The 24,943-nt window shown below is 50.1% G+C and overlaps 1 protein-coding gene across 4 annotated transcripts in view; it reads right to left on the minus strand.

Moving 5' to 3' along the window:
- Positions 1–880: 880 nt before the first annotated feature.
- Positions 881–24,943, minus strand: part of SLC39A11 (solute carrier family 39 member 11) — a 393,631-nt gene continuing 369,568 nt past the window's right edge. For all 4 annotated transcript variants that reach the window (XM_084749393.1, XM_084749394.1, XM_084749395.1 and 1 more), the window contains exons 8-10: positions 6,630–6,728; positions 3,834–3,992; positions 881–2,435 (exon numbers count right to left, since the gene is read on the minus strand). In XM_084749393.1, coding sequence (XP_084605519.1) covers positions 2,357–2,435; positions 3,834–3,992; positions 6,630–6,728 — 337 coding nt within the window. In that variant the 3' untranslated portion in view covers positions 881–2,356. The remainder of the gene's footprint in view (positions 2,436–3,833; positions 3,993–6,629; positions 6,729–24,943) is intronic.

Genomic DNA, 24,943 nt, shown 5'->3' on the forward strand with positions numbered 1-24,943 from the left:
AGAGGTAGGTGGATTGCTGTGAGTTCAAGACCAGCCTGGACTAAAAAGTGAGTCCAGGACAGCCAAGACTACACAGAGAAACCCTGTCTAAAAACAAACAAACAAACACACACACACCCCAAAAACCAACCTTCTGAGATACCCAGAATCCATCTTGCCTCTCCCAACGGCTCTCTACCACTGGAATCCATCATCAAATATAGAAAATCTACAGTCCTGGGATTCCTGGTCAGGGTGAAGACCCACCAGCTCATGGGCACAGGATCAAAGTTCTGCATAAATGTTTGTTCGGCACATTATGTGTGTGTATGTTTTAAGTGCAGGTATAGGAACATGTGTGTGTGCCCGTGCGTGCGTGCATGCGTGCGTGTGTGTGTGTGTGTGTGTGTGTGTGTGTGTGTGACATGGATCTATATGTGCATGCATGTGAAAGTCAGATGATAACCTCTGCCGCGTGACCTATCTCTTCTGGCCCTGACCTTGATGGAGGAACCAGAACATGAAGGATTGGGCCCAATCAGCCTAGTTCTCTTGATGCCACTGGAGGCATCAGGGAGCAGGCGTTTCCATAGAGATGCCTAGAGTTAAGTCCGCAGCACCAGGGGCCACGGCGTCTGATGGAGCCCAGATCTCTAACTGTCTTAAATCCACTCCGTTTCCAGGTCCGATTCTCGATTCTCCACTAGATCCTTCAAGTTCCTTACCATCTACCCATTAATCTTTGTTAAGTAAGCTGGAGCCGGACGATTTTTTTTTTCCCCAGCCTCAGAGCCAAGCGGTCATTCTGCTTCGAGGCCTCTTCACTCCTGCTGGTGCTGGGTGGAAGAGACACCTCACCAGCTCGGGAAAGCAGCGATATTGAGGGCTGAATATAACACAGTTCATGATCAACAGAATTCCCTTTATTGATATTAATCACAGTCACGAGGTCTTATTCAGGAGAAAGGACGATTTGCAGTAACAGAACAGAAATAAACACAAAGACAAAAGAATAAAATATTCACACGTGCCAATCACCAAACCAGCTAACCTCAACCAATCAAATCTCTGAATACGCCTTTGATTTTGACCAGCAGTGCTTCAGAAAAGACATACACCCCCCGCTGAGGTTGGCCTCTGGGATCTTGAGCATTCACAGACTACAACATTCACCCTTGGTGGGATGGAACACGGAAACACAGAGAGCAGACACTGAAAACCCAGTACCTGAGTGCCTGGCTCCCAGGGACAGCCTGCTCTGAGTCCCACACACTCCTGTGACCTTGAAGGGCTCAGGCCTCAGGTGTGTTGGGAGAGCTGACGGGAGATCTGCAGGTACGATGGAGTAGCTTAGCAAGCTCCAGTCACTCTTCAGGATTGTCTCAGAATTTTAAGTTTTTCTAAGAAAGGAAATGTAAAAATATCTCTTCCTACCCCCTTTCCTGCCCCACTTGAAACCCTCTGGCCAGATTCCAGCAAAGCCTGCTGGAGCGCAGGGGCTCTGGGTGGGGCTGTAAGTTTCCAATCGGCCAGCAGAGAAGGAGCCTTGACAGACTCCAAATGTCACTCATCCACTAGAGTTAACTTGAGTAACTCTGTTAGTAAACAAGGGGGTTGAGTATTCGCAATTTGCTGGTATCCACAAGTCTCTCAGAAAAACAAAGGCTGTAAACACAAGATTAATAGCTAGGCGAGCCAGGAGCCTGGCTTAGTGCTCTGCCCTTGTCTACAAAGAGCAGAAACCCCAAACCAGACTCACACGGCTTTTCACAGAGCGCGGTATGATCACAGTCGCTCTACTCCCCACATTAGAGAACTTCAGTAATGCCAATCTTTGCCTTAGGACAAAAGCGAGGCCAGCTGACTTCCCTCCCTTGCATGCCTCCCTGGAGCAAGCAGCCCCTGTTTGAGCCGGCTCAGCCTTGGAGAGCAGGCTTCTGTGTTTGTTACGCTTCCGTCCTGGCATTCTAGGTGGACAGAGGGTCCATAGTAAAGGAGTACAAGAGGCCCTGGCCATCGTCTCTTAAACCCTAGGCCAGTATGTTCAGGGTATGAGTTCTGGAGGTGACCCCAGGGAGATGAAGTTGAGTCTAGTGAGGGAGACCGGAGGTGGGACAGTAGGGGTTAGCCTTGACAATCCCACTGAAGAGAGATCCTTTCCAGTCAGTGGCCAAAACACAAATCTACAGTGCTAGTTGATACCTTGAGATTACAGTGAAAACCAGCGTCTCCCTCCGAAGCAAAATGCAAAGTAAAAAGGTGATCTGGGTAAAGAGATGGTGGGGAAGAGAGGAACGGGATTTGAAAGTGAGGAGAGAGGTTCGTGGTCCTGCAGAAGCCTGGTGCTTTCCTTCGTGGGGTCCCACGGTTGTCAGAGCTAGCCGAGCCCTACATCCAGGGACATCATCACCACGAAGCCTAGGATGGAGGCCCAGGATGCCAGCTTCCCGTTGCCACTAGGAGAGAAAAGAAGATTGTAATTGATGCTTCCTATGACCTTGTATCAGCTGATGACCCCAAGGACAACAGAAAGTATATTCCTACTAATGGCGGCAACACTGACAGGTGGGTGTCATGTGCCAAGTGAACGCCCACTCCTAATTCCAAGCAGTGACTTCATTATTTTCTGTGATTCTCAGTTGGGGCTGCAGCACAGGGCAATCATGTGCCCAGGGCCCTTCTGTTCCATGCTTGACTAAACAAAAAGCAGTGATCAGGAGGGCAGGGGAGATGGCTCAGCAGTTAGGAGCACTTGCTGCTCTTGCAGAGGACCAGAATTCAGTTCCCAGCACCCACATCAGTCAGCTCACAATTGCCTATGGTTACAATTCTAGTCTGTCTTCTAGCCTTCATGGGCACGGACACACACACACACACACACACACACACACACACACACACACACACACACCTTCTAAAAAGCAGTGACTCGTTCTTACGTTTTCTTCATGTGTGTATAGGTGCATGTATGAATGGGTACAGTTACACATGTGTGTGCGGAGGTCAGAGGTCAGCCTTGGGTGCCATTCCTCCTCAGGCACTATGTACCTTTTTTGTGACAGGGTCTCTTACTGGCCTAGGACTCACAGACTAGGCTAATCTGGAAAGCCAGGGAGCCCCAAGAAACCACCTGTCTCTCCTTCCCCAGTGCTGGGATTACAAGCAAACTCCACCATGCCTGGCTTCTTATGTGGGTTCTGAAGACTGAACCCAGGCTTTCATGTTTGTGTGACAAGCACAATGCTGACAGAGCTATCTCCCTAGCTCTGGCTATTATTTCTTAAAGACATTGACCTGACATAATAAACGAACTTCACAAGTATTCTGCTATAAAAACATGAATGAAAAAAAGAATGAATAAATAAATAAATAAATAAAACCTGAATGAAACCATTCAAGGCCTCTCCCCTGCCCATCATCTCTCTTGACACCTGGATCAAGGCAAAATAATGAAATACACATTTATGGTTATCTCTTGCATCTTTAAGCCCACCACTTTTCTTGTTCCAGCAGAGAAAGAAAGAGAGAGGGAGGGAAGGAGGGAGGGAGGGAAGGGGAGAGAAAGAGAGGTAGAGAGAGATGGGGGAGGAGACTCAGAGTCTAAAGATGGCTGTTGATTTCATCAAGGGGCCAGGGCTTAGGGCCCCTGCTTTATGCCACTGTGTGAAGCTCCCAGCCTCTTCTTTATTTCAGCTTTAGCAAGCAGAGGAGGGACAGGAACAACTGTAGGGCAGGGGCAGAGGGATCTTGGAGATAAACAAAGGAAAGAGAAAGGGAGAGAAGATGACTGTGGGGGAGGGGCTAGTCTCAGACTAGGCTGGGGCAGGGGTGGGAAGTCTGGACAAGCTCTCCACCTGATCTGGGCTTCCGGGATGATGTCATCCATGACTACGTAGACCATGGCGCCAGCAGCAAAGGCCAGTGCATAAGGCAGGACAGGCTCAGCCAGCACCACTGCAAAGGCTCCGAAGACCCCGGCCAAGGGCTCCACCATGCCACTCAGCTGTCCATACCTAAGGAGGGGACAGAGACATCGAACAATGAGGGGACAGCCAAGCAGACCTGCCTCTTGCCCAGACTGCTGACCCAACCCCAGAAAAGAGATGTGCGCGTTGGGCTTCTTGTTTGCCCAGCTCTCCGTGAGGCAGTTACGGTATTTTCTTTGGCTCTCTAAGTTCCCTACGTTGTCCTTGACAATGACAATTTGATTGGGACGTAGTTTGCATCCATGTAACATTTACCGCCCAGCCAGCGGTTTTTAGAATGTTTACAAGGTTAAGTGAGCTTCATCATCAGTTCCAAGGCCTTTATCACCTAGAAAGACACCCGTGGCCAGGAGCAGCCGTGTACTGTTTCTCCCTCCTCCCAGTCCCTGTCACAATGAATCTCCCTGTATTTTTTTCTCTGTGTATGTCTGCTACCTCTGGATAGTTCCTAAATACAGAATCATATATGGATTTTTTTTTCAGGGCGGGGGTCGGGGGGAGGGTCTTATTTCATCCAGCATAATGTTTTCAAGGTGTATCCCTGCTGTAGCATGTGTATTTCTCCTTTGAAATAAAGTTTGGAGTGTGTGTGTGGTGTGGCATGTGCTATGTATGTGTATTATATATGGTATGTGTGTGTTTGTGTGTGGTATGAGGTGTGTGTGTGTGCATTGATGTGTGTGTGCATGTGTGTGTGTGTATGTATGTGTGTGTATGTGTGTGTGTATGTGTGTGTGCATATGTGTGTGTGTATGTGTGTATGTGTGTGTGCATGTGTGTGTGTGTGCATGTATGTGTGTGTGTGTATGTGTGTGTGTGCATGTATGTGTGTGTGTGTATGTGTGTGTGTGCATGTATGTGTGTGTGTGTGTGTGTATGTGTGCATGTATGTGTGTGTGTGTGTGTGTGTGTGTGTGTGTGTGTGTGTGTGTAGGCCTGAGGAGGATGTAGGTGCCTGCTCTATCACTCCATCTTATTCTCTTAAGACAGGCTTTCTCACTGAAGCTAGGCAAGGAGCCAACAAGCCCCAGGGACCACCTTGTGTCTGAACCTCCCATTTCCACAACACTGGGTTACAGGCACACCTGGCCACCCCTGGTTTTCTACACGAAGTCCCTCTGCACTGAGCCATTGCCCCAGCCTTTGCAGAATGTGTCTTCCTAAGGGTGGACAGCAGCCATGGTATGGCTGTAGGACATGCTAGCTCTCTGCTCATGTCTGGTGCCTATGTTGAGTGACAGGACACTGAAGAGTATCTTGGTGTATCCCGAGGACGGTTGTGGTAGGTGTGTTTGGGGCTTTAGGCTGTAAGTGTACTTTTATGTGGCAGAGGTGGGCCTACCTGGCCGTGTGTGTATTGACAGTATTTCTCTAGTCCCCACCCCTGGAACCACCACCTTGGCTTAGGATGAGATTCCTCCTTTTAAGGAGATTTCCTTTATTTGAGCTAGCGAGAGGAGGTATCCACTGCTTCAGACCAAGTGGGCTCTGATCAAAAGAGCAACGCAGATGAACGCGCATTGAGAATGGTGAGGGCAAGAAATAAGCCAGGGCCCTAAAAGCCGAAGCCGCCTGCTGCAGGTGCAACAGCAGCAGGCAAAGAGTGGGCCCCACTTCTTGAAGTGAGCACTTGGTAAGATGCACAGCGTCTGAGGATCAGTCTTTCTATCTGTCTCATGGGCACGAGGGACAGCTCCTAGAGGCAGCCTCTCCAGAAGGGAGGGCAAGCTGTATGGACTGGGAGATCTGGGACCCTCTCTGGGTAGAGGCAGAAGTGGGCATGGGGAGAGACCCTACTTTTGCTGTAGCATCTTTTAGAGCACATGACGCAATCTGGTTCTTTGGGTTTCCATGAACAGACCGGCAGGACAGACAGCCCCAGCCTATCTGGCCCCTGCCTGTGGCCTTGATTTCTCCGGAAAATGTAGCTTTGACATAAAGCCCAGACTGGAGTGGGGTGGGGGGTGGAGGGAGGGAGAGAGAGAAGCTTCAGCTCCCCCATCTTGGTTCTGCCCACAAATCTCTGCATCTCCAGTCTCCTTCCTTCTTGGTGCCTCAGCGAGTTGAAATGACAGCTGTGCCTTTGGTAGGTTATGAAAATCTCTAAGGCCACCCTACTTCTCTTCTCTCCTAAATCCTCTATTTGTGGACTCTAACAATGGAGTAAGGGATCCGTGGAGGGTGGAAACGGGATCACGGAAGTACATGCACAAACTTGCAAGTCACAGGGCCTTATACAATGGAAGGCATTTTTAAATTGTCCCTACTAGCAGTCTGCACTGAGCACTGTGACCTTATGTTGTAGACCAGAGATTGTTTTAGTAAAGAAATGTGTGAGGCCCATGTCCCAAGTGGAGGACGTAGGAGAAAAACTCATGCAATGACTTCCTGGGCCAGGTGGTGGAAGATGAGGCTCAGCTGAGGATATTGTGACCTTTAGAGGAGACGTATTAAGGGAGAAGTGCCCAGTGCAAATGGCCATGGGTTGCTACCAACAAAGGTCAAAGGTCAAGAGATGATCTTGTTTCTTGGGTACAGCATTCATCCATATTTGTGGTCTTCTTCCAGAAACCCTGGATTGGCTTCCAACATGACCTTGACCATGCAAAAGGGAGCTCACAGCCCCCATAACTCTCTTCTGACCCAGTGGGCTGGAACACTCACCAGAAAGCTCTCCAGGTGGAGAAGCCTGCTCCACGCAGAGGGAGGCTAACAGCCAGGCCCTCTGGGAAATTCTGGATCCCAATCCCAATGGCCAGATTCCTGAAAATACAAGAAGGCATATTAAGTCTTAGTTAGCTTTGACTATTTAACACAGCCTAGAGCCATCTTAGAGAGAAATTGTTTTGGTCAGACTAGCCTGTGGGCAATGTCTGTAGGGAACTACTGTCTTGATTATTAATTGATTTGGAGGGCCTAGTCCACTGTGGGCAGCACCATTCCCTGGGAAGATGGTCCTGTGCTGTATAAGAAAGCTAGCTAAGGCTGGGCATGGTGGCGCACGCCTTTGATCTCAGTATTCAGGAGGCAGAGGCAGGTGGATCGCTGTGAGTTCGAGGCCAGCCTGGTCTACAAAGTGAGTCTAGGACAGCCAGGGCTACACAGAGAAACCCTGTCTCAAAAACAAAAACAAAAACAAAAACAAAAACAAAACAAAACAAAAATCTTGTCTGGAATCATGTACCTATGAAAAAAGGGGGCTTGCCAAGGCCTGAAGCCCTCCTTTGGTATCAGGGAGGCAAGCATGCCTTTAGTGTGCTATAGTGCAGCAGGGAGCATGCTGGCTCCACGTCAGGCTGGCCAAGTTCTGCCACATCAATCACTGGACTTTCACATGTCTGTGTCTAGTATACAACATGAAGATAATGGCGTCCACTCTGAGGGATCATAATGTCACAGGACAACCTAGCAATGCCTGAAAAGGTCTTAACACAGAGAGATACTTGGTGCATTTGAATTTCTGCTTCCTGGAGTTCAGAGATGGGTGCACCTCCTTTTACCCAGAAGCCACCCCAGAACCAAAACAGAGAAGTAAAGACACAGAATCTGAAGGAACACTGATGGGGCTCTAGGCTCAGGTTTCCCACGGATTCTTGCTACATTTTCTGGGTTTGGGTGGTGCTCCCTGTGAGAGCCTCCGACCTTCCGCCTCTGCAGGACACCGTGGAGTTACGTTGTTTACCTGTGTCCGATGCTAGGGGCCTGTCTGAGAGAACGCTTTGTACAGAAGCCAAAGCTTAGATTACAACGAAGGGAGAATGGGAGCGAGGTAGGCACACAGGTGACACATAACTGTTCAAGGGAGACACATGATCATAACTCATAATGCACACACATGGACCCTCATGCCAACATGGTACTATGACTCAAACGTACTGACCAAGAGCAACTTAGAGGGAAATGGCTTATTTCAGCCAAGGAAGCAGAGATGCCACAGGAGGGAATGGAGGCCAGTCTAGGGCAACAGAAAGGTAATTTGATGCTACCTCCCTGGACAAGACTTTACCTTGGTTGGACAGGCCCATGGTCCAGCCCCTCCATGGAGTACCCTTCTGATAACGATGCTTCAAGGGCTGTGGCCTGCAGGAGTTGGGGGTGGACTAGATAGGAAAGGGCAAGTTTCATGCTTGGCTTTCTGGTCAGTTGACTCCTGTCTGTCCACTTTGTTCCCAATAGGAATTTCCCCTCAGCTCTGGACAGATACAAGGGAGGGTTGCAGACCAGACCACTCCATCCTTGGCCCCAGGATCCCAGGGTAAAAACACAACTTGCTGCCTTGAAATCCCACCAAGCCAGCTTGGGCCATGGCCCTCCAGACTTGACTCCAGCAAAGAGCACCAAGGATAACGCTCAGTACTAATATCAAATCTCTATTTGTTTGAGGGTTTCTTCTCATACTGTATTTGCCTTCATCCAACATCATCACATATGTACATGTATGTATCTCATATGGGGCTCTTATGGACCAGGGGACCATTTCGAGGAGTCTCTTAGACAAAGACCAACCCTACCAGAATTGAACTTTTAAGCATTCAGCTGGCAGGCACTCCATTTAGTTAAATCATATGTCTGAGTACTTGGTCCCCAGGTGATAGAACTATTTGGAAAGGATTAAGAGGTGTGACCTTGTTGGAGGAGGTGTGTAACTCCGGGGACAGGCTTTGAGGCTTCAAAAAGACTAGTGCCATTCCTAATGTTCTGTCTCTCTCCTGCTTTCAGCTTGAAATCTGAGCCCTAAGCTGTCCCTGTTACCATGCCTCCACTATGCCATCATGGACTCTAGCACTCTGAAACCATAAGCTCAATTGAACATTTTCTTTGATGAGTTGCCTTGGCCATGGATACCTCAGCAATAGAAGAGAAACTAATACAGGAGTCTCGCTTATTGCTGATTAGGATAGAAGACCCTATACTTCTGGCCCAGTCAGTCCCAGGGAGAACTATAGCTTGTTCTAGAAGTTTCTTTTCCCAGTTTTATGTCCAAGAAGACCCTGAGCTCCTATTTCAGGAGGGGTAAAACATTGGGCATACATTTCTGTGTAAGAAGGAAATCTTAAGACTAAGTTCCTGGCTGAGTGCATGGCACGCATCTATAATCCTAGCACTTGGGGAGGCAGAGGCAGGCAGATCTCTGTGAGTTCAAGGCCAGCCTGGTCTACAAAGTGAGTTCAGGGATAGCCAAGGCTACACAGAGAAACCCTGTCTTGAAAAACCAAAAACCGAAGAGTAAATTCCTGCGAAGATTTCAGCATCTCCCACACTGCCTTCTCTATGGCCCTGTCAGCATTGCTTAACCTCTGCGCCATTCCTTGCCTCTCCCCAAATGATGGTCAAATAAGACCAGTTTTCTTGACCTGTTGCAGAGCCCAATGCCAAGGACTTTTGTGCCCAAAGAAATTAGCCTAAGGGTCAAACTAGGCTCTGTGTCTCTGATGCAGAGATGGAGTTTGGTGGGTGGCTTATAGTCCACTCTCAATATCCACCGTTTCATATATACAGGCAGGAGTGTGACCTATCCTAGACATGTGCATGGAACCACCAACCCAGTGTCACCAGCAAGTCTGAGGTGATGCTTCCTGTCTGAAGTCCTGCCATCCACCAGGCAGCTTGGGAAAGCCTCCTCCACATCCTGCCCTGGAGCTGAGCCCTGATAAGCCGTACAGAAACCCCATTCTTCCACCCCTGGCAAACCTCATTGTCACTGCCCTGCCCTAGCCCTGGCACAGGGTTCTTAGCCGCACCCCAAGATTGTGCCAGGCCTTTCTCTGCACGGTAAGGCTTTACTGTGTGATCCCGGCTCCTGAGACCATCGTGTGGTGTGGGCTGAGACTACAGCCTCTCTGTGCTCTCCCTCCCTCCCTCCTTCCCTCTTTCTCTCTCTCTCTCTCTCTCTCTCTCTCTCTCTCTCTCTCTCTCTCTCTCATACACACACACACACACACACACACACACACACACACACACACCACCAGCTGTGTTCCCATCTCCAGCTATGCACTGTGTCAGTTTTTCCTCACTGTAACAAAATGCCACCTAACATAAACCCCTTAGGAAGGAAGGAAGACTTCACTTTGGCTCAGTTTCCAAGCGTTTAGTCTGTGGTCATGCAACTCCGTTGTGAGACAGGGTATCATGGCAGGGACACATGGCAGAGCAGAGCTATTCACACGATATCAAGGAAGTAGAGAGACTCAGAGGAAGGGCCTACAACAAGAGACAACCTCCAAGGACATGTCTCTAGTGTGTATTTCTAATTAGGTCCTACTCCTGTGAGTGTCTATCAGCTGGCCCAAATGCCACTGAATTATTAATCCATCCATAATGGCAAAATGAGGTCAGAGCCATTGCCACCTGATCACATCTCAAGGACTGGATTGATTGACTAGGAGCAAAGCCTTCAAAGCATGAGTCCTTAGGAGACACACAAAGCATAACAGATGTCAGATGGGTAGGGAAGGCACCCACAGATGGGGTCCTCCACTCTTCTTCAGCATCAGCATCAGCATCAGCATCAGCATCAGCATCAGCATCAGCTCTGGGATGTGATTTGAATCCCCAGTTCTCAGAACCAGTTCTCCAACCCAGCTGCTGGGGAGGTTACCAGAGGCCTTTGCTTGGGACAGCTCTGTAGACTCTGATGGACTATGGGACCCATGCCTGCAAAGTCTGAAGAAAAGTCTACGGCTGAGAATCAACTGGTGATGATCACCATTGTCCAAGGGGGTGAGGATGAAGGCAGTGGTCCAGCCCACCTCCATTGCAAGAGCCTGTTTTCCCTCTCTTGATTCCCCACACAAGCAAGCTAAGAGCCACTGACACCAGGGGCCACTTGTGAGTGCATGGAGGCTCTGCGGGCTGCCTCTCTACTCTACTCTGACTGGAGAAGCCCTGGAGTTGGATTGCAGAGAACAAGGGCAGGACTGACAGCAGCTGTGGCCACAGTGGCAGCGTTCCTGAGCTGGCAGAAGCCTGGGGGCTAATGAACAGGAGGGAGGAAGGGAGGGGCTCAGCCATCAGAGGAGGTGGGCAGAGGACAAACTCTAAGCCTACTGCTAGGTGTGATGGCAGGGATGGGAGACTGTGAGGAGGAATAGGAGAAAATGTGCCTAATACTGAGCTGATGGCTTGGAAGAGGCTCCCAAACCTGTCAAACTGTATGTACAGCCATCCATGACCTCCGACCTTACCAAGAACTCTACAAAGGCATTCCTGGGCAAATAGGCCTGGCTAGCCTCCTTCCTTGCAGCTTGGGGAAGAGAAAGCTGAAAGGAGAGGTTACCTTTCCAAGACCTGCTACAAAATTCCAAGCAGTAGTCAAAGGGCACTGATGGAGTAACACGCAAACCTAAGCCGGCCACCATACCCTTCAGAGCCCAGCAGAGCTCCTGTTGTTGGGTTCTGTTCCTCCTGCTCCCAACACCAAGATACATTAGTAGAATGTGGGAAAGGAGGGCCCCTTTCCTAACCAGCCATGCCTCCTAGTGACCTGTCTCCAGGCCTGGCTAGGAAGCAGGCGGGGGGGGGAGGGGGGGGGGAACGTTGCCACAGGGCCAGGAAAGGGTTGACAGGATAAGGCATCACTGGAGACTGGGGCAGGTAAGTGGCTCCAAGAGAGCCAGGCTGCAACCGCAGGGACAGGAGCAGCCCCGAGGAGGCCTCTCCTGAGAAAGGTGAGCCAAGGGTCTGTGTGGGAGGGCTGTCTGTCAGTGAGTTAGCTTTGGCTTGAGTGTCCAAACGTCTACTTTCCTTTTCCTGGGGAGTCAGAATTTGCGAGGGCAGACCAAGCCCAGAGAAATGGCTATTAGCAATCTAGCCCTGGAGTTTAAAACTTAGGCTTGTTTTAAAATTCATTTCACATCATATCTGGGGGGTTGGGGGGATCAGTGCAGCCCTGGAACAAGAAATGACGAGCAAAAAGACAACAAAATAGAATCTACTCCTTGGACTTGGGGTGGAAGTAAGTAGGTGAATAGCAGGGTTAATGGAACCACAGGGCACTTACCAGTGTGTGCGCTGCTCAAGGAAGGCCAAGGCATCAGAATGTCCTGAACACTGCCAACTTTCCTAATGGGAATTGGGGTGCTCTAGAGCTGAGGGGTTTTCTGGGATGGAGGACTTAGCAGTAACAGACTTAGGACTTCCCAAGATACCTTGGGGTGAGCTAGTTACCCTGGAAGGGCAGGTGGCAGAGATAAGTCCCAGGGGAGGACTTTCAGCTGTTGTGGAGGAGGACTACAGAATCTTGGAAGGGGAGCACACGCTTAAAACAGATAAGCCTAGGGGCTGAGGACGGAGCACAGTTGGGATAGTGTTTGCCCAGCATGTAGAAGGTCCTGGCTTAGATCCCTAGCGCTGAGTAACAGTGAATAAATAAATGTCCATAATCCTAGCACATCAGAGGCAGAGGCTGGGGGATCAGAAGCATGTGGTCATTCTCAGCTTCACAGCAAGTTTGAGGCTAGCCTGGGCTATCTCCCTCTAGACAGCCAGCTCCCTAAAACCTTCACCAGCCTGAGGATGTCAGAGCAATTCTTGTAGGACGTTGTTTCCAACCCGAATGAATAGCCCTACTGGCTAGCCAGGCACTAACTACTGTGGGGACTTCAGTGGCGGCAGTGGCAGAGGTAGATGGAGACTGTGCCCCAGTGCTGGGCAGGCATACAAAGGAACAATTCAGGCTGCTTAGGGCCAGGAGGATGCTGGAAACCCCCAGGGGTGGGAAGGGGCTGGGCTCACTCATAAATATTGACACTCAGCAGATGGAATAGCCAGGCCCATTTGAGGTGGCCAAGGAGGTACATACAGGCAAGGTCAAGGATGCCCATCCAAAGTCTGAGCCTCTTCAATCTGGAGCCTGGGGTGGAAGAAACACACTACACCACACCCCCAGGGTGGGTAGATGGATGGGAGAGGCCTTTTTTGCCTGTTCTCTGTCACTCATTGATCTGCAGCCTGGTAGAGGTGCAGAGGCAGTGGGCTGGGTTCTTCTAGGCTGCCAGCTCACCACAGGCTATCCATCCTGAAAGATTGGGTTGACTGACTCCATGGGCTGGGGTTGTGGACTGAATAAAAAGGAGAAAATGAGCCGAGTGCCAGCACTTGTAGCACCCTGCTTCCTGGCTATGGATACAATGTGACCAGATGCCTCAAGCTCCTGTGACCATGTCTTCCCGCCCCGCCCCGCTCCCCACCCCCGCTGTGAGCCAAAAGCAACTCCTTCTCCCCTTATGTTGCTACAGCAATGAAAGAATTAATTAATACAAAGTCCAAGGGACACTGTGACCCAGCAGCAGCCACTACTGCACCGGTAAAATGGTGAAAAACTCCCTTGGCAGGGTCCTTGCATGGGTGGGAGGTGGTTACTCTAAGGTCCTAGGCTGGAGGCCACGGTGGGTACTCCTTCCATGCTAGCGACTCTTAACACTTCCCAAGGCTTCCTCCAAAAGAGGCAGCACAGAGCTGGGCACCCAGAATCCCTTGGCCACTGTCATCACAGTGGGGTGGAGGTGGGAAGGGGGGTGGGATCCCTTACAAATATTGAGTGTGCGTACCCTTCCAGCCAGATGTGTGATGGGGGGGGGTGCTCCCATGCCCTCTAATCATAGCATGGCCAGGCGGGGTTCTCCTCCCGAGTGACTCAGTAATGGGCCACTAAGTCTAGGACATGTGACAGCATTGATGCCTTATAGGAAGAAAGGCAGTAGGGAGGGGCCCACTTTTAGGAGCATCTAATAGGACTCAGGAGGAAAAGAATCCATTGGCAAAACAACTGCCCCACATCCCAGAAGTGTGTCAGTGGCCAGGAGGGAAGTAGCACAGGGGGTGGATCCAGGAACGTCATGGACAAAGTGACACTCAAGATGGACTTTGAAGAAGGGGGCAACTCTAATATAGAGGGAGGGAGAAGCGAGCTTTGGCCGGGAAGATGTGAGGTGACCAATAGGGTCACTCAAGTCTTCCTCTCCCACGAAATCAAAGCCTGTAACACTACCAATTGTGATGAGGCTCAAAGCCTGTGTCTGCAGGACACCTGCCCTCCGTGACACTGTCCTACCACACTCCAGTGCTAAACAGCCCAGGCCAAGTTGGGAGCTCTTGGCAAGGCCAAGGGCCAAGGAGTGCACTGAAGTGACTGCTGCCCTATCTCATGCAGATCCTCGTGCTGTGTGACTTGCTGAAGGTGGTGGTGGTGGTGGTTGGAGGGATGGCATCCCTGAAATTCACTTACTGACCACTACACTCAGACATTTTGTTTAAGGCCTTCTCAGGCCTTGAGTTTGGGGAAGTTTCCAACGCGAGTCAGCACAGAGCATGAGCCAGGAGATGTACAGAGTCCTGTGCACCCCACTGCAACAACCTACAGCCGAAACCAGCTCCTTTCCATCTTTGATTACCACACCCATTAGACAGAGCCTGAGGTCCTCTGGTTGGGGGGGGGGGGAGATGTTAATTTCTCCTTGTATGTAGTGTGGCTACATGTTGGGCAAGGTTGAGAGCGTTTTACATGCAGCAGCATGCAGCACCCCCAGTGGCTTCTCAAGTGTCTCTATCACCATGCCCATGTCACAGGTGGGGAGGCAGACATGTATGAGGAAGTTGAGTCACTGGTCCTCAGGGTTACTAGACTGCTGGATACACTCTGGGCTTTCTTAGCTTCCCACAGACCTATGCATCCGTCTATCATGGAGAGAGGTGGTTACCCAGCTCCCAGCTCCAACAGGGAAGCACGTACTGCCTCCCACCTACCCAGCTAATCACAGGAGGTTCTGGTCCATTCTAGTTACTTGGGAGAGCAATGTGGGGATGCTTGCAATGTTTCAATTCATTTGGTTTCTTTTTAGAAGCAAAGAACTCTGTGTGTGTGTGTGTGTGTGTGTGTGTGTGTGTGTGTGTGTGTGTCTGTATGTATATATGTATTTATATGCATGGGTACATATGCACAGGTGAGTGTATATGTGTGTGCTGGTGAGTGAGAGCATACATGGAAACACCACAGTCTCAGGCATACTACTGAAAGATGTTTAAGTGTTATGGTCTTCCATTTCTTTTCAGAAAAATAACATGTGTGTGTATGGGCACTTGTGTGTGTGTGTGTGTGTGTGTGTGTGTGTGTGTGTATGTGCACTTGTGTGTGTGCACTTGAGTGTGTGTGCATGTGGGAGAGCAAGTGCATATCTGTTCATGTGATGGTGAATGTCAGAGATTGATATCACTTGTTTTCCTAGATAATTACCGTATAACCTAAATATATTTATTTTTAAATATGTGTGTGTGGTACATATGTGCTTGTGTGTGAGGGTGCACATATGTCATAGCACATATATGAAGGTCAGGGGACAACCTCAGGTGTCAGTTCTTGCTTTCCACCTAGTTTTGGAAGCAGGGTCTCTCTGATTTGTTATACTGTGAACTACAGGATAACTGGCCAGGAGCTTCCAGGGCATCTCCCTATGCCTGCCTCTTCCCTGGACAGAGGCCTCTCCCTGTGCCCGCCTCTCCCCTGGACAGAGGCACACCATCACATCCAGCGATCACATATCTTCTGAGGGTATGAACTCAGTCATCAGGCATGTGGAGCAAATGCTCTAACTCACCAAATCCTATCTCCTCAGTCCTCTCCAAATTATTGTTTCGCGACAAGGCCTCTCTCTCACTGAACCCAGAGCTCACCAATTTAGTAAGGTTCGTTGGCCAGCAAACCTCAGGGATCCTTAGTGCTGGGACTACAGATGCTCCCTGCTACATCTGGCTTTTTTTTTTTTCCCTCATATGGGTTCTGGGAATCAAACTTGAGTCCTAATGCTTGCATAGCATTTCACCAAGCAAGAAATTGCCCCAGCCCTTAGGCATCTTGTTTAAGTAGAGCTGAAGGCTCTGGTGAGCTTCACTTGTGCTGAGACAATTCCTGAGGCTGGATTCCTAAGGACAGTATGTAAGAATCACCAGACTTCCTCTCCTCAGTCCTAAGACACTGACCTCTCGCTCCCCAGCATCACTATGGCTCCAGTCTTGGGGTGGTTTATTACACATGGCACCCCCGGACTCGTTGTTCAGCCTGAGGTTTAGTTCTGAGCTTAGTGATGAGGTTACTTTGGGGTGTGTGGTAGAGGGACTTGAGGATTTCTCTACAAAAGCGACAGGTGAGGAGGGCCTAGGCGACTCAGAGCTAGGCTATGTTCCCTGGCGTGCTGGTGAGGAAAGGAGAAAGGCATATTTGTGACAAGCCCCGCTTCACCCCAGCTTTGGGAGCCTCCCAGGGGCAAGGAGCGTGTGTATTCTTGCGTGGCAAGCCTTTACATACTGTTTTGATTGTTATCGTCCTGCCCTAAAAGGCCTGATTGTTCGGGCCTGGTGATGACATCACCGGCTTCCCACTCCGGCAGCCTGTCAAGGTGTTTGATGAGCCTGCAGGTGGGATGGGGCTGGGTGCTCCCTGCAGGGCTGCGGGTCCCTACCCGCTCAGCAGAGCTGGCTTAGCACGCAAGGGATCTTCCCCCACCCTTTTCCTGCCATTCTGAGCCTGTCTGGCTCAGACTCCGATGACCCATCCATTCTGCCTTCCCCATAGCGGACAGGGAAGGGCACCAGGTGGCCAGGCCACAAGACAGGGTGGTGGCTGAGGGTGATTCAGGTCGGCTCTACACAGCTCTCCTTGTCAACGTGCAGAAGAACAGGTATGCATGGGACCTGTGAGTCCCAGAGTCAGGCCCTGGGGACTTTGACCTGCTAAGTGTATCAGCAAATGAAGCCAGCCCTATGCATTGTCTGGATGTGAGGCCGCCTCGAGCTGCAGGTGGTTCTTGGCACCCAGGAGCTGTGTGCTCACGTGTTCACTGTAAGCTGAAGACCAAGAATGCTCTTAGCCCAGCAGTGCTAGCTACATTAGCCCCAACCTGGACACATGCAGAAACCCATCCAAAACAGATGAGCAAATAAACAGAGCTTCATTCAAACGATGGAAAAAACACATAGCAACGGGAGTGGGAGATCTGCTTCTATAGGTGGAGGCCTGAGCCATCACACGGAGCTGGGAGTGAAAGAAATAAGGCAAAAAATAGTAAATGCTACTCACAATATTCCCATTTTCACACAAAAATCCTCAAATGGGCAAAAACTAAGCGATGCCGTCTCATCTACTTATTGCCACGCTGGCTAACGGCGATGGCAAATTCTAATTTGCAAGCAGAATTTTAGTTCTTGGGTGAGACCCCTATTTAGGAGGGAAGAATTACTTCTCATTGTCTTTTTGCAAGAGAGGTGGGGTGGGTGTTACTAGTTTGGCAGAATGTTTACTTACAATGCTCAAGGCTACCTGGTTCAACACACACCACCACAACATACACACACACACACACCATACACACTCACTCACTCACTCACACACTCACACACACTTGCACAGTCACACACACACTCCACACATACACTTACACACATACTCTCACACTCTCACACACCACTCACCCCTGGCCCCACCTCACCCCCCTGCTCACCACGCCTCCCTCCTGGGAGACTGAAGAGCATGTTACAGTTAATAGGCGTAAATGGTGAGTGACTCGCACACAGCACGGGGTCATGGCACTGAGGGGTTACGCACAACCTTCCAGACCTCATGGGTTTAATCCAAAGTTACAGGAAGCAAAGAGCATGTGTGAGTTGCGCCGTCAGGAAAGGAGGTATGCCATCGCCCTTGGTGTGTCCTTGGTCACTAATCACACCTGGCTGGGGAACCTTCAAGGAACAGTTTCTGTTTCTACTTAGAATCCAGCCACTTCTCCAACTCCATTGCGTCACCATGTGTGAGTCTCCATCACGTCCTTTGCCTTTGCCCTTTCTCACATCCAGTCCCCCGGCCATGCACAGTGCTGGGCTATGGAGCTCCCTTGCTCAAAACTCTGCTTGGCTCTTACTTCACTCAGCGGCGGAGGCCCAGTCTTCTGCTGGCCTGGCATGACCCGTTGGCTGCTAGCCTCTCGCTTCTTCTCCTGTTGCTCTTCTCTCGGGTGCTTCCTCAAGAGGCTCAGCCACTCTCACATTAGGGTGAGTTCCTTGGAACCTTCCTTCTTAGATCTGTGTGGCTCATTTCTTCAATCCTCTCAAGGTCTTCGAAAGCATTTTGGCTTCTGTCTCCCTTCTTGACTGATGGCACTCGGGGAAGCCAGGTGCCATGTTGTAAGCACAGTCAGGTAGCCTCACGGGGAGCCTGTGTGGTGAGGAGGTAAGGCCTCTTGCCAAAAGTCATGTGAGGGCACCATCTTGGAAGTAGATGCTCAAGTCCTAGTCAAGCCTTGGTCTGCTTTGACCCTGGCTGACATCTTTACTGTGCCCTCTGCAGAGACCCAGAGCCACAGCCACTCGCTAAAAGCACTCCTGAGTCCCTCACCCCCTCAGGCTTCTTAGTTTTAATGCTCAACTTGATAAAAACCTATAGTTGCCTGGGAAGGGTCTCCCTGAGAGATCCAGACTGGGATGGCCTGAGGGCATGTCAGGTTGGGTGTCACCATTCCCTAGCAAGACAGCCCTGTCCCTGCACAGGCAGCAGCTTAAGAGAGGAGAAAGCCAGCTAAAAGCGAGTTGGCCTCTTGACTGAGGGTGTGATGAGTGGCCTTGAGCCCCAGCCTTGACCTCCCTTCAACGTAGGACTGTAACTTGGAATTACACCCTCAATAAATACCATTTTATCCTCAAAGTTGTCTCTTGTTTGGAAGTTTTTGTTTGTCTCTTTGCTTGTTTTAAATCACAGCAACTAGACTATCTCCCAAATCCTGCAGTCCTTGCCGGCTCAAGGTACCAGGCTGTGAGGTATTTTGTTAAACCCCTGAAAACTAGCATAGTTTCCTTTCTCCATCCATCCTTCCTTCATCTTTCCCAATACTATTTCCTGCCTGCTAACATACAAAACTAACACCTCTACTTTTTAATATTCTTCTTCCTCGCTAGCCCAGTCTGGCAGGACAAGCTAGAGACTTCCATCTGTTGGCTCACTGAGGGGTCCCAGTGCCTGGAAAAGAGCCAGGTGCATGCATCTATGAAGGAGTCACGTGTCTGAATACAGTCTCCAAATCCAGCACAGCTAACATCTGCTCCCAGTTACAAGGGATCAGTCTGCAAAGTGTGTCGCCTTCGCCCATCTCGGTGTCTTTGGCTGTGACAGGGGCAGGATTCATTGGGCAGCCCAGAAGCTCTTTTCCTGGTCCTTAGTTTTGTGGCAGCTGTACAAGGGTGAGGTTACAGGTTTTTGAGATTCCGGGGGCTGCAGAGACAGTGGCCCCCCCCCTTCCTTGCCAAAGCTCATTTTCCTGTCTGAGCACATCTGGAAAACCATAACCCCATACCATCTCATTGTGCACATCTGGACAGCATAAACCAATGGCTCCAAGAAGAAACTGGAAAAAAAAAATGGCTGCTCAGCAAAACTGCAGCTAGGGCCAAAGTGGAAGAGAGGCTCAAAGGCGCTTTTCTTTTTCCATCTGCAAAACAATCTTTTGGGCATGCTCTTAGGAGCTGGATGCTTTGCGTCTAAGCAGCATGTGCTCTCAATAGCCTCTGCCTGCAGCCTCTGCCTGCCACACTGCTTCCCTCCCTGGCTCCTGGCCAATGCAAAACTGAACTGAATGCTTGTTTGTCCCCTCCTCCTACCCCTTTATTTAGACCAAACCATACCTTCCCTTGCCCTTAGGGTATGTGGCCTGAGTTCAAAGCCAGAGCCCAACACCACCTGCTCTAACTCCATTCCCTTTAGATAGAGCATGTGAGCTTTAGGGGCTGCTGAGAAGCCCCTGGTTATTCCCAAGCAGCCAGGCAGTTTGCCTGTGCTCTTCCCTCCTTGCCTGGGAAGGGAACCTTGTCCTGCCAGTCTCCTTGTTTGACCACCAGCCTGGGCCCTGAAAACAAACAGGAAGGATAAGGCCTCTGCAGATGAACTAAGTTTCAGGACACTAAACTGAAGGTACATAGGACATGAAGGGGGGAGGGGCACGCAGAATGCTTCCCATTAGTACCTTCAAATCTGGGGGTGTCAAGAGCTTGAAGGTGAGGATACCCTGGAGTGGGGAAGGCTGACCTTATAACAGAGAACCTTCCAGTCGGTGTCCTGTGGATAACAGGGGATGCTTGCGAGGAGAGAGGGGAGGAAGGTAGAGGGTAAGGTGAGATGCTAGCAGCAGCAAGTCCCACCGCTGAGCGCTCAAACTCCAGCCCTCCTTAGAGCCCAGATCCTCTTGGGTCGGGGAGCAGGAGTTACAGAGTGAGGGAAATCATAAGGATCGCAGAACCATGGTTTGACTGTGATCTGTCTTCCATGGCTCCCGAGTTGAAATCTTGGTCCCCTGCTGGTCGTACTATCTGGAAGGCTAGAAACTTTAGCATGTGCCCCTTAGAAGCCCAAAGCATGGAGAATACAGGGCCGAGCCCCATTGTGTCGACAAGCAGTGGAAGAAACTAAGCAAGAAGCTGCAAAGAAAGCTAACAGAAGAGAGAACACCCCCCTTCCTTGTGTTGGGTATTTGAGGACTTGACTTCTAGGAAGCTGGGACCTCAGGGCTTTGTCACTGGAAAATGACTGTTTGTTTGGCTTCCCAGGATGGCCAGCCAAGAGCGAATGCAGGGCACAAGGCAGGTATTAACGGTGTGTTGTCTCCCTGTTTGGCAACTAGCCTGGGCAGTCTAGTGCCAATGGAGTGGGTGGGAGAGAATATGACTCAGGAGATTGGGCACCTGCTGTTTTGCACATGCTAAGGACACCAAGGTGGCTAGCAAAGTAACTACCTTCATCAGAGCCACTTTTCTCATAAACACCTGATGGTGACTGCAGAGGTCCCTGGGCCATGCCGACAGAGCAGGACCACCACCAGGGCTGCCTTCTGAGACCAGGCATTTCACTGTGAGCCCCTGCCCCATCCCAGCCACATCAGTGCTGAGCTCTGAGCAACAGATTATTTGGGACTGGATTAACCCATTATACAGAGGAAGAAAGGGAGGCTTGCAGAGGGTGCCAGCTGCTCTCCTAATTCGCCGTGATAGAAACCCACATCAGGACTGCTGAGCCCAGACCTGAAGGGCTTCCTTTGCTTTGCATGGCATCCTCATAATAAATTGTGCCTAGCCGGGCAGTGGTGGTGCACACCCTTAATCCCAGCACTCGGGAGGCAGAGGCAGGCGAATCTCTATGAGTTCAAGGCCAGACTGGTCTACAAAGCAAGGTCCAGGACAGCCAAGGTTACACAGAGAAACCCTGTCTAAAAAAAAAAAACAAAAAACAAAAACAAAAAACCCACCACCACCAACAACAAAACAAAACAAAACCAAGAACCACTGCAAAGAGCAGATCAGCCTAGGAAGAGGCGGCCTGTGGTTCTCTTAACCCTAGCTCATGCCCCAAAGCTATCTATTGCAAAGCATAGATCTGTCTGCAATAAAGATTAGACTAAGTGAGAATACGCCAAGGGGAAAAAAAAATAAAGGCCCCCGCTATTTTCGCATGACTACTCGCTGGCTTCTCTCTCGCATGCCCAGCTATCTTTCCCTCTTGATCTAGTCAATAACCATATGTCAGTTGAGTGCCCTGGCTATGATCTGCTGGGCATGCCTGGGTCTTTTAGATGGGCCTGGGAGGGTGGCCCACAGTGGCAAACCCAGTGTGGGATGGAGAGAGGCAGTTCACTAAATCATCTCTGATGAAGTGTTTGCTAGGCAACCCCCACAGCCCCAGGAATTTTCAAACACTGTGCCCTGGCGAGAGACTGGGGCAGCTGGGCTGGAATCCATGAGGGACGGGGGTGGAGTAGCTGAGCATGGGTGAAAGGAAAAAAAAAAAGGAGATCCAAGGTGGTGCTACGGCTTAAATAGGAGATATTTCCCCCTACAGGATCGTATGTTGACTGTTTAATATCTTGCTGGTTGCACTAATTTAGAAAGTTCTGGAAACATTAAAGGGTGAGACCTAACTGATGGAAGAAAGCCAGTGGGGGCAGGCTCTTGGAGTTATCTTGTCCCTGGCCCTTTACTCTTTCTTTCTCTACTTCCTGTCACCCATAAGATGGAGAACCTGCCTTGCCCCATGTTCCTGCCGTCATAATATTCTGTCCCTGTCAATGGGGCAAAGCAACCAAACTTCTTGAGATGGTAGACCAAAAATAAATCCTTCCTCCCTTTAAGTTGTTTATGTTTATGTTTATGTTGGAGGATGGAGACAAAATAGCTGCATGCCATATGGCTCTGACGGGGCAGGGAAAGAGAAGTAATGGGAGCTGTGTTTATCACGTGCACCATCAGGTGCCTGGTGCCCACTTGGGGACCGGCATTTGGGGTACTTCAACTTAGAGCTGAGACCTACAAAGAGCGGTGCCATGTGACATCCTCATACGGAAACAGAGCTGGGTGTGGTGGTGCATATTTATAATCTCAGCGCTCAGGAGGCCAAGTTAGCAGGACTGCTAGCGGGACTGGTAAGAGGCCACACAGGCAACACAGTGAGACCTGACCTAAAAAATACATAAATAAGGGAACCAAAAAGTGGGGTGCTCCAAACCACTGAGGGAGATGAAGGAGATAGGAAACCCAAGGCAATATCCAAACAAACAAACAATATAACCACCACAAATGAGAATGCATCTAGCAAGGGCATGTGAGGGTGACTAGAAAGGCGAGACAGAGTCTGTGCCAGGTGACTGAGCTATGTCAGGCTGAACATCCATGCTGGGAAACGTAACCCATCCCCCAATCCCCAAAAGGCTCCATGTTTGAACACTTGGCTCTCATCCGGTGGCTGTTTTTAGGCAAGCTGAAACGTTTAGGTGGAACTTTCTGGAGGAAGTGGGTCACTAGAGATGGGCCTTGTGATTTTTCAAGCCAGCCCCTACTCTGTCTCTGTCTGTCTTTCTGTCTGTCTGTCTGTCTGTCTGTCTCTCTCTCTCTCTCTCTCTTCTCCCTCTCTTCTCTCCTCTCCTCCTCCTCTTCTTTCTTCTCCTCCTCCTCCTCCTCCTCCTCCTTCTTCTTCTTCTTCTTCTTCTCTCTCTCTCTCTCTCTCTCTCTCTCTCTCTCTCTCCCTTTCCCCCTCCCTCCCTCCTCCCCCTCTCTCTGATTCCTGACAGCATCAGGGTGAGCAGCCTGCCTTTTGTTCTTGCAGCATGTCTTCGCGGCATAAATGGGACTTATCTCTTGGAGCTATGAGACAGAGCAAACCCTTCATTCCTTGCATCACTCCTTGTCATGTATTTTGTTAACAGCAACCAGAGAAAAGCAACTAGGGCACCAGGATAACCAGGCTGTGACCACGCAGGGAGAATATCTTCACTGCTTCCTCTCTCGCCTACATTATTGGTTGCTTTACTTCTAGACTTCTAAAACAACAATTCACAAACCTAGTCATTCACCAAATATTTAGAAAGTGCCTACTAAATTCCTGGCACTCCGTTTTTAAAAGCCCACTATGCTGAGATACTCTTAGAATTAAATACAAACAGTCCTAAGTGTTCCCACGGTCCTCTTCCCTGTGTTAACAATGTTACAAGGTACACATCTCTAACATAAGGCCAGCGAGGGAGGGAAGATGGCGCCAGTGTAACACCGTTACCCAGACTGCAGGCAGACTCAGGGTGAAAACTCACAACACACTCCATGGTGTGGCTAAGGAAAGGATCTCTACTATAGATAGAAGAGAGAGAGAGAGAACAGCCAGAAGAATCTGGAAGAGTCCAAAGCTAAAAGGAAGAAGTAGTAAGAGCATGGCCAGTCACGGCTGGAACAGGGAAGGGGGAGACTGCACAGTGAGAGAATCTAGAGCAGAACGGGAAGAGAGAGGGGACACAGCGAGGGTAGCAGGAGGGTATGGATAATGAGCAGCTGCTGGGAGGGGCGCCGTGAGAGGGAGGGCATCAGGGTAGGAGAGGAGGTGAGATGGGCTAGGATGAGAAGGGAGGGAGTCAGGGTAGGTGAGGAGGTGAGAAGGATGTTAGCACCGGACTTTGAGATGTGTGATGGTATTTATGATACTGAGAGGGCCTGGAGGCCAGCATGAGCTTTGAGGTGCTAGAAGGCACCTCAGGTAGCCCTTTGTCCCTTCTGCCAGAGGTTAGGGAAATGGCTGCTTTTGGTACATGAAGCCAGGTTCACACGTTCCTGAGGAAGGCCGGCTTTTATCCAAGCACTAGAAATCCTCCTGTGGTCCAGACTGAGCTCAACGGACTACTTTTGGAGAAATGGAGTTTCATTTGACCCTTACTACTCAGGCCTTATGGGACCTCACCCCTGAGGTCCTTTTGCTGTTTCAGGATCCACCTTAGGATCCTAGACTCAAGCAGCAATCACGTTACCTTTTTCTGCTCTGTTCCATGACTTTGCAGCATTTCCTTATTCTTCGTGACCGTGGGGAGTTCTGGCCAGTTTTTTTTTTTTTAATAGAATGGTCTAGCCTGGGCTAGTCTGAAATGTCCTCATGATTAGACAGAGGTTGTGCATTTTGGGTAAGACCATCCACAAGTGACCAGGGCATGGGATGCCTGTGCATCTTTGGTGGTTACTCTTGGCTAGACTTCTCGAGTGACCATGGAAAAACACACCTCCACATGTGTCTATGAGGGTGTTTTCACAGAGGCTTAACAAATGAGGGAAGATCTGCTCTGTGTGACCGACACCATTGACAGGGGCCTGAGTGGAATAAAAAGGAAGAAATGGGTTGAGCACGGGCAGTCAGTATCTCTCCCTGACTGTGCAAGTGGTGTGACTGGTGGACTTCAAAGCCCTGCCTCCACGGCTTTGTTATTGCAATGGACTTGTGCCGTCAGACTCTCTTGAACCGTTGAGTCAAAATAAATCTTGCTTAGGTGGCTTTTTTCAAGTGTTTTTGTCACAGCAAGAAGAATTGCTACTACAGAGGGCTTCCAAGGTAAGGTCACAAGGAGTGGTGGCTCCCAGACTTGTGGCTGGAGTGCCCTCAGGTCTGTGACAGCGTGGGCCCTCCATCTGGGGGTGGGTCACAG

Source organism: Acomys minous (assembly GCF_964271855.1).
Source record: "Acomys minous genome assembly, chromosome: 12".
Lineage (NCBI taxonomy): Eukaryota > Metazoa > Chordata > Mammalia > Rodentia > Muridae > Acomys > Acomys minous.